Raw genomic sequence first — 9,524 nt, forward strand, 5'->3', positions numbered from 1 at the left:
ACCATCAAAAATTAATTTCTCATGCCACAACCTGAAAGCAATAACAATTTAAGAGAACATATAAAAAATTTTGAATTACTAAAAACTTAATGAGAAATTACCATAAATTTCTGTGAGAGTAGCAAAAATTGAGCAAGTATCAAAACTTAGGAGAGAATAAAAAATATCAAACTACTATTCCTTTCGAATCAAGATATATTTCATATGGTTAATTTTTGCTATTAGTTCATGTATTTTATAAAAATTATAGATTTAGTCATTATATTTTAATTTGATTAATTTTAGTTCTTGTACTTTTTCAAAATTTAAAATTTTAACCCTGACTCAAATAATAGTAGTTAAATGCATTTGATTCAATTTAATTATTAGTCCTTTACTATGCTTGTAGATTTAGTCCATATTCTCTAATTTGATTATTCTAAAATCATATATTCTTCGAACCTTGAAATTCCAGTCATGACAGAAAGATGAAAATAATAGTCGTTAATCCATTAATTAGATTTCCAGTGAGTAATATGTGGGAATAATAAGATGATATAGTATTATACATAAATGATGTGTTTGCAGCATAAGAATTTAAAAAATAGCAAAACTTAATTAATTTAACAATTATCATTTAGCGCAGGCCAAAATTTTATAAATTTAAAAAATAAGAATTAAAAATGACCAAATTAAAGTACAAAGATTAAATTCAAAATTTTCGTAAAGCGCAGGGACTAATAGCAGAATTTAGCCCTTCCATGTTTGTTTTTACTAAGCATAAATTTGTTTTCGAAGCGTGTGACTATTAATTTAAACCAAAGGATTAAATAAACTAATTCAAAATCTATAAGGTTTTTTTTTTTTTTTAATTAAGCAAACCAATAAAATCGTAAATACATCAATCAAACCTGCTTTTAAACCAAAGCTATCCTATTTCTATGGCAGCAGCGGCAGCAGCACTTTCGCCGTTTCTTTACTTAGATCCTAACCAACGTCAACACTTCCATATCCACCTTAATCCCACCAAAACTCCTCCCTTTCTCTCATCTAGGAACCCTCTTCTTTCTCTCCAAAGACTCCACCAATGCAATTGCAGATGTTCTTTCCCTTCTTCCTCCCCCAACTCTGTCACTCCATCTCAGTACTCCTTTCTCGATGACCCATTTAGGGGAAGCCGTTTTTTGTCCAATGAGGAGCTTGAAAAGCTCAAAGCTTTGGAGTCTTTTGTTTACCTCATAGAATTGGAATCTGGGTCGTTGTGGGTTCGGGTAATGAGGAACGAGGAGATGGATTTGACTGCTGGGTTGTTAGCTGAGTCATTCGCAGAGTCAATGTTGATGCCTTTGGGATATGGGCCTTTGTTGAGGTTTTTGGTGAAACAGTATTTGATTGAGAGAAGAGCTGTGATGCCACATGCGGTGACTCTTGTTGGGTTTTATAGAGACAAAGGTGGAGAAAAAGGAAATGGACTTGCTGGGACCGTTGAAGTTTGCTTTGATAAAAGAGGTGCTAATGCTTCTCCTCCTACACCTATACCTCCCAAGAATTCACCATATATCTGTAACATGACTGTTACAAAGCAGCTTAGAAGGTAATAGTTATTTCCTTATTTGTTGGATATTAGTGGAATCTAATAATGGCTTGTTAAATTGTATTGTGATTGGCTTTTGTGTGATCAAGACTTTCTATAGGTTGACGACTAAATAAGAGAATGTAAGAATTGTAATGTTAAAAGTCATCTGATGGGTAATAAGTAATAACTAAGATATTTGTTCTCATTCCAAGTTGAGTTTTCATTACATTAATACTAGTGCTACAAACTTAGCAGAGTCAAGATCACTAGCAGGTTAATTACTAAGTGGAAAACTTAGAATATGTAATGTTTAAGCCATTTTAGGAATAAGAAGCTGTTCCTGTAGTCAATATGCTCTCATTCTAGGTTGAGTTCTTCCTTTGTCAGCTTTTTCTTCCTCTGATATTTCATTGATGGAAATATATTTGGAAAAGCTTTTCCTTGGCTTTAAAATTAGGACCTATGTTTGGTTAATTCGGGTGAGTATCATTTATGATATGTGTTTGAAATGTTTATATTATAGTCTTTTTAAGATTTATATGGTTAGAGGATTATATTCTCTTATACCTACCACTCGGGCCTAACATGTGAAGATTCAAAAGACTCCACGTGGGCAACATAGAGGGTCCTGCACCCTTCCGATCACCCGAGTTGTCTTCAGATGATCCACCAACCGGACTTAATGAAGACCACCCGCTAAATACGGAAAGCGCCTCCCTACCTAATTAGCTACCTGTTCGCTATAGATCAGTAATCCACTTCTCAGTATGAACATTCTCCCAGTAAACACACTCTTCAACAACTTATGGAGAGCACCTTAGTGTAACAACTTCGCATTGCCTGAATGAATAACATAATGGATCCCACTATGAATAACATAATGAATAACATATTTCATGATGACGACCTCCTCCATAATGGCTTGCCACATTACACTAGCAAACAAGAGGAGGTATCCTATAAATACCCTCTCAAACGATGAGAAAGGGAGCTTTTCAATCCTTGAGCATTTATCTTCCTCAACTTTCTCCCCAGCTTTCTCTTTGTCCTCTTGTCTTTTCTAGCTCTCCGCCTCTTAAGGTGAACCGGCCTCTTCAACACCATCACATTCCCTTCTTTATCCTCCTCCTTGTTGTACATTGTATCAACATATTCTATAATTATTTCTTGGACATGGTTTCTTAGAGAAAATAAAGAAGTTTGGAGAGGGACATTTTACCCGTAGTACATATTCAAACTTTGCTAAATCTGGAAATAACATCTGATTGAATAATGTTTTAAGAATGTCAGAAGGGTAGTTCAGATGTTATCCATTGAAATTTGTGATGAAATTTCGTGGTTATAGACTGAAATTATATGCAACTGGATCCTTCAAATTTAACTCTTGCTGATTTTCTTGTTAAGTCTAAAAGCATTGCTCAATGCTTGATTTTTTTTCTTTTAACTAAGAATCCATATTAATGTGAGCATTCAGAGTTTTCTGATTTGAGTCTTGTGGGTTGGGCACTCAACACGTCCAGTGTTATCCCGATGTTGCCGAGAGTTTTAGCTTGTTCACAAATTGGAAGCGTCTCAAAATGCCTAAACGGGCGAAACCATATAAACCGAAGAGTTTGCAACCTCTTGACTTGTAGCATATAAGTCTTTGCCATGGTTTCTCATTCAAGCACTCCCACTTTGTGTAAACATAGGACTTTTAGCAAAGTCGGGAGACAAATCCCGAAGCATTATTTTTTACATGTAATTAAACAGATGCATTCTTTACAACTAAATTCTTGGGTTCTGCTTTTGGATCATACAGGAGGGGCATTGGTTGGCATCTTCTCAAGGCAAGTGAGGAACTATTATCTCAAATGGCTTCAACAAATGAGGTATTTTTGCATTGCAGAATGATTGATGAGGCTGCATTCAACATGTACATAAAAGCAGGATACAGTGTTGTTCAGACAGATAGTGTCTTAATCTTGTTGACATTACAGAGACGAAAGCACTTGATGTGCAAGAAACTTCCCGTTTATAACAGTTTATACGAATCAGACATGTCGGAGTCTGGTGAGGAACTTCTCTCATAAATAGATTTAGTTGAGAAATTAGTTTAATTTTGTAATATTTTGAGCTTCATGCTGTTCAAGGCACATCTACAAACCATATGGTCAAAATGCTCCCTCATCTCTTGTTATTATCATTGTTGTACGACGGTAAATTTTTGCTTCTTGGATTGTATGTGAAGATGGCTTCATTCTTATATCATGTTTGCTGAGTTATCTCTTAGTAAAATGGGGTTCTTCAATTATGCTACTCAGACTCGAATGCCAAATATGGATGTCTCCAACACTTCACATTTTTCTTTTTGAAGTTTTCAATGTTTTCGGAGGGTTTTAAAAATTTATTGTTCAAATATGGTAATGGGCACAAGGAAAAAAGTGTTTTGGTTAGGTAGAAAAGCAGAGGAAGTAAAAAAGTTAAAAAAATAAATTCTGTTTGGTAAGAAAGAAAAGCGAAAAAAAAAAAAGATGATCTTTTTTAATGAGGAGAGGAGAAAAAAAGAAAGAAAGTGATGTGAAAGTTAATTCAAAATTATGTAATTTTTTTAAATATTTTATTTTTTATTTTTTAATTTTATCAAATAATGGATAAAGAGAAAATTATTATTTTTTATATTTTTATATTTCCTACCAAGCATACCTATAATATATATACACATTACATCTTTCTATTTTTCTCTCTTCAATTTTTAATATATTAGCAAAGCCTTAAATGTATCACTTTTTGTCGAAACATATTAGATATAAATCTCAAAAACATATATAAACTTTGGTATAGCATTATTTAACTTTTGCATATTATATACAAAATATTTATATTTATCTAATATAAAAATAAAGTGAAATGTTTATTTCTTTAAATATATAAAATTAAAATTTTCATATATACATTTAAACCACAAAATTTTAAACATATAATTAAACCAAATCAAAATTTTAAACATATAATTAAACCAAATCAAAGTTGTAATGAATAGTTTTAAGATTTATCCCAATATATTACCTTAGCCAAACTTTTAATTCACACATTTTCTTTCACCTGCTCAGTTCACATGAAATTTATATGTTTGCATATTTTTGAGATTGAACTAGTGAACCGGACAGGTGTAAAATAATTGTTTTTCGTTTTAGGGTTTCCCATGTCATATTGGAAATTAAAATAAAAATTAAAATGCTAATGGATTTCTAGATTTGCATACTGCTTCTCTTATGTTCTTTTATGTTCAATTAGAGAATCTTAATATCAATAATTTAATGAGATATAATGTGGTGGTTACTCAACTCATCCCTTAATCATGTGGCCAAGGATTCGATCTTCACTCATGAGGATAAAGTACATTTCATGGCTAGCCGTTTACCTCATCAGAGAGAACTTGCAACGAGAAGATTAATCACTACTGTCGGCAGTGGATACCCTAATTACAACCAAAAAAAAAAAAGAAAATATATCAATAATTTCTTACACTTAGTCTGCCTCTTGAGAGAGAGAAAGGTGGCCATTAATCGTATCTCAATATCCATGTCCAAATATTAAACAAAACAAAAAGTTTATCTAGTCATATTGTTTCTATTACACTTCTTCCTCCCTTCAAATGCAGGGAAAACAATTACAATACCAACTAAAACTTCAAAAATAACATACCGGGCAATTGCCAAGACTTTACACTACTCAACATAATCATATGATAGAAAAACTGAAAAAGTAAAAGGGAAAACATACAAATTATTAGCATGTTGATGGAGAAACTATATTTCAAAAGAATATTTCTATTCAGTTCCTATGGCATGAACAAAGGCAGCTTGAGATATAGGCCAACCAATATCCAGTGGCCAGGCTTGTGACACAAACATGGTCTTTCTTAGGAAAATGGTTGGCCATGTTATTTTAAAATGAAGCTTGCCTGAATGGGCTCTATCGGCAAAAAAATCAAATCCTATTATTTAAAGCAAGCTAAATACTCAGAATTACCAGAAGACGACATTATGGCAGCTTGTAATTTTACAATTCCCCTTATGGAAACATTCAATATAAGATACCTGTTTTTGATTGACTGTAAAGAAAACTCCTACGGTTCTCCGGTATTATTTGACAATAAAGCAACTTTTTGACTGCTTGATTCTGACATCATCCCCTGAGTTTGCACGTCTAACTTCCCTTCTTTTGCTTTTCCCCACATCACTGAGTAAAACCCAGTAACAATGACAATTGCACCAACTAAACTGTAACACGTTTGAAACAAAAATTAACAACTTAGATGTCTTAACTTCCTTTTGTAAGTGATGAGGAAGTTTTTCACAAGACAAAGAACATGAAAAATGTGAAAAAGAAATATTAGAATCCGATATCGGTCCCACAACTGAAAAGAGTGCTCTAAACAAGACCAAGATGTAAAGCAGCTGCAGTGGCAGTAAATAAACAATACAAACAGCAAAACTACTAAAATAACAATGATAGTGAGTGATGAATGCGTCACCTTCCAAGAAAGAATGTATCCCCTAAGAAGATAACACCAATGACTACTGAAACAACAATTCCCAAAGGCTTGAACATGGAAACAAAAACAGGACCTGTCCGATGCATACACCAGGTAGAAACCCCAAGTTGGAATGCAGAGCCAAACACAGCCTACAATTCCCACATTACAGCCCTTGATTAACTAGGCGTAAATTAGGATAAGCATGCAGTTGAACTGCAACATTGTGTAGTAACGAATATTTCGGACCCTGACCACTTACTGAGTATATAACAGCGACCAATCTCACATCAGGTTTAAAGCTCCAAGCACTAAGATCTCCTCCCATGATCAAACAGATTATTCCCGATTGAAGGGTGACAAAGAAGCAATAATAGAAGACAACAAAAAGCTCAGCTGGGAATTTCTTAAGAACTGATGCCTGAAAGTTAAGGAGCACAAATCATTTCCTTTATCTTCAAGTAAGAAATCACAATGAAACCTGCTTCAACTTTCTGCACAGATACAAAGAAGAGGATTGGACCTGTACAATAAGCCAGGCAGAAGCAAACACACAATCAGCTGCAAGGAGAAATCCTCCAATGACCCAATTAGACTGCTGCCCTAGAAGTAGATGAGGTGAGCTTGAATGTGAGGGTGCCATCAAAAGTGAGGGGCCTTTATAGAAAGTAACAATGAATGCCCCAGCAATTGACACTATGGTTCCCAGTGATTTGGCTTGGCTAGTGCTACTTCTCAAATTCAGTGTTTCCATCCTGAAATCACCAAATTCATCAATTTAAATCTATCTACAACATATATTTTACATATCTACTGTTACATTAGAACAAAACTGCACTTCAATATTTTGTGCACCACAAGTATGAAAAATGCTAGTCAATTAAGTTCATTCACAGCTCAAGCATTGACATAATTAGAGATAAAAGAACAGAAAACTGATTGGATGGAAACAGGAAGCCCAATGACATCAATTGTAGAAGTATAGTATTCTTCTCAAACATCTTCCAATCTTTTTCAGAAAAAAAAAAAAAACCTCCACAACAATCAACCTGGAACTTCCAGATATCTACACCGCGTTATCACATTATCACCTGGATTCAACTTATACAAATAAGAATGCAATTTCAAACAATACTTAACGCAAGGTCTACATTGATCATATCAGTTGCTGGCTAAAAGGAATTCACATTAGTCCTCAACAGGATCTCAAAATGAGAACGAAAAGCAGGGAAAACCATCATCAGGAGGAACCTGAGTTGTAAGAAGCTTATAAAGGAGATGAATTTATAACTATTTGTGCAAGGAGATCAAACAAATTTGTCACTTAAATAAGTTCCCAATTTCCCACTTCAGTACGAGTAAGAGCAGGCAACCTCCTAGGGACTGCAATCTGTTTCCTCTAAGCAACCATATTTCTTAAATACAAAAACAATCCCAAGAGAATTTATGAGGTATAGAAAAAAACAAAATGGCTGCAGACATATTACTTCAAACTCAGTTCCAACCATTGGCCCTTTTACAGACTGGAATACCAGGATTGCCCGAAAGGGTATGCTCAATTTTTCTGTCAAACCTATGTATAAATATGTGTTGGATACAAGTGGTACTTCAGGGGAAGTAAAAAGTAAATAGATTAAATAGCCTTACATTCCATCATCCACGTATACTTTATCCTTTAGTTATCAGATTGATCAGAGTATTACACACAACAATAGGAGAACAGATAATAACCTGAAAGCAACAGCAAGGATGAAGGTGAGACCTGGGATGAGATTAAGCATGGCAGTTGCCAGAGTAGGCGAGCTATAATATATCCCAGCATACCCAGAAATCTGGGCAAAGCAACTGCATACCAAATACCATGTAAAATATGAATTAAAGCCCTGAAATCCATAGTTATGTAACTGAAAACCCACATCATAATTTCAATTAATCTTACATACCCAAGAAGGCCAAGCAAGAAAAACCAACAAAGAATAGAGAAAGTGAGTGGAGGAAGGTGTGATCTGCAGGGAAAACGGAAAATCAAAGGAGAAAGTGAAATGGGAATTATGGAGAGAGAGAGAGAGAACGAACGGTACCTGTGGAAGAGAAAAGAAGCAGGGAGGAGAATGAGAGAGGCAAGAGCATTGGAATAGAAAACAAAGACGAAGTTGGGCATCCCATGGGACATTGCTGCTTTGCCCATTATCATGAGTCCAACTTGAGCAACCTCTGCCATTACCATCCCTACAATAGGCAAACCGATCATCTCCTTCCCCATTCTTCAGACCCAATTTCAGTTCTTGCGATCAACTTCTGTGCCACCTCCTTCCTAGGACTGAATTTTAAGTAGTTGGACTTTGGAGCAAATAGGTGGACACTTTCATTTCAATTTTAGTTATTAATATCAATTTTAAAGTCCTTTTATATTTAAAATACATACGCAGCCATAGCTAACAACAAGGAGTTATAGACGACAAGCAACGAGTCCAAGTCGCTGCTGACATAGCTCCTTTCGTCATTGCCTCCTTACCCAATACCTAGATTCTTGTGTAAGTATAAATAATGATTTAAATATTATACTGCAACAGAAAAGATGTAACAAGTTATTGCATGTCGAGTACTCAAACCATAATTAAGGAGTCGAATTTAGCCATATAAAAAATTGAAAATAGTTAAAATCTTTTAAGTAGTTGAAAATTTCATTAGATGAAATATTTTTAGTTTTTGATTTTTCAGTGCGTAGAGACCTTAAGCTTAGTTGGTATTTATAGTGGTGGTTCATGCAAAAAATCACCAACTACATGTGTCACTATTACACAAACAAAAATATGAAAGTAGTGGGCAGCAAAAAATGGGGTTATTCCCACAAACCGAAAGGCAATTCCAACATTTTCCCACTTGGTCTGTAGTGCCCATGAATACTTGAAGTCGAAACATAATGCATGAATCATGACGATATTTTCTCTTGAAATTTGAGTAGTGTCTTCCATGTATCACAATATATCATGTCTCAACGTTTTAGCTTAATTTCTTAATGAATAAACCCAATGTTTATTCCAGATCTAAACTTTAGTAACATTTCTCGAAATAATAAAATTAATGTACACACAAAATATGAGAAATATCAAATTTAATAGAGTTTCTTTATAATCGTTCTTATAACGAAAATTTACAATGTGAGAACAAGTCCCATAGTGACAACATGATCCTTAAATTTGTATAGTGACATGCCTTTAGTCAAAAGATCACCTAACATCTGCTCAGTGTTAATGTGCTCAATAACCACTTTCTTTTATTTAACACGTTCCCTTATGGCTAAATACTTAATGTCGATATGTTTACTTTGACTTCCACTTTTGTTGTTCACAGCCATAAAGACAACAACTGAATTGTCACAATATATCATCAACGGCCCAGAAATCGAATCCACAAGTCTAAACCTAGAAATGAAACTCTTTAACCATA

The 9,524-nt window shown here is 34.3% G+C and overlaps 2 protein-coding genes across 4 annotated transcripts; one reads left to right on the forward strand and one right to left on the reverse strand.

Moving 5' to 3' along the window:
* Positions 1 to 821: 821 nt before the first annotated feature.
* Positions 822 to 3,800, forward strand: LOC107957329 (uncharacterized). Its single transcript, XM_016892833.2, has 2 exons — positions 822 to 1,573; positions 3,357 to 3,800. Exons 1-2 carry the CDS (start codon positions 921 to 923, stop codon positions 3,625 to 3,627), a joined length of 924 nt encoding a protein of 307 aa, XP_016748322.1. The 5' UTR covers positions 822 to 920; the 3' UTR covers positions 3,628 to 3,800.
* A 960-nt stretch (positions 3,801 to 4,760) lies between these two features.
* Positions 4,761 to 8,598, reverse strand: LOC107957330 (WAT1-related protein At3g28050). Of its 3 annotated transcripts, XM_016892835.2 has the most exons (8): positions 8,156 to 8,598; positions 8,018 to 8,080; positions 7,806 to 7,919; positions 6,598 to 6,829; positions 6,337 to 6,495; positions 6,075 to 6,226; positions 5,638 to 5,820; positions 4,761 to 5,015 (listed from the first exon to the last, which is right to left on the reverse strand). In XM_016892835.2, the coding sequence occupies exons 1-7, from the start codon at positions 8,335 to 8,337 to the stop codon at positions 5,667 to 5,669; spliced, it is 1,056 nt and encodes a 351-aa protein (XP_016748324.1). In that variant the 5' UTR covers positions 8,338 to 8,598; the 3' UTR covers positions 4,761 to 5,015; positions 5,638 to 5,666. The 3 variants fall into 3 exon arrangements, with proteins under 3 accessions (XP_016748324.1, XP_040970090.1, XP_040970089.1); XM_041114156.1 differs by lacking the exon at positions 8,018 to 8,080 and having other exon boundaries at positions 8,156 to 8,492; XM_041114155.1 differs by lacking the exon at positions 4,761 to 5,015 and having other exon boundaries at positions 5,094 to 5,820; positions 8,156 to 8,492.
* Positions 8,599 to 9,524: the final 926 nt, after the last annotated feature.

Source organism: Gossypium hirsutum, chromosome A05, assembly GCF_007990345.1.
Source record: "Gossypium hirsutum isolate 1008001.06 chromosome A05, Gossypium_hirsutum_v2.1, whole genome shotgun sequence".
Taxonomy (NCBI): domain Eukaryota; kingdom Viridiplantae; phylum Streptophyta; class Magnoliopsida; order Malvales; family Malvaceae; genus Gossypium; species Gossypium hirsutum.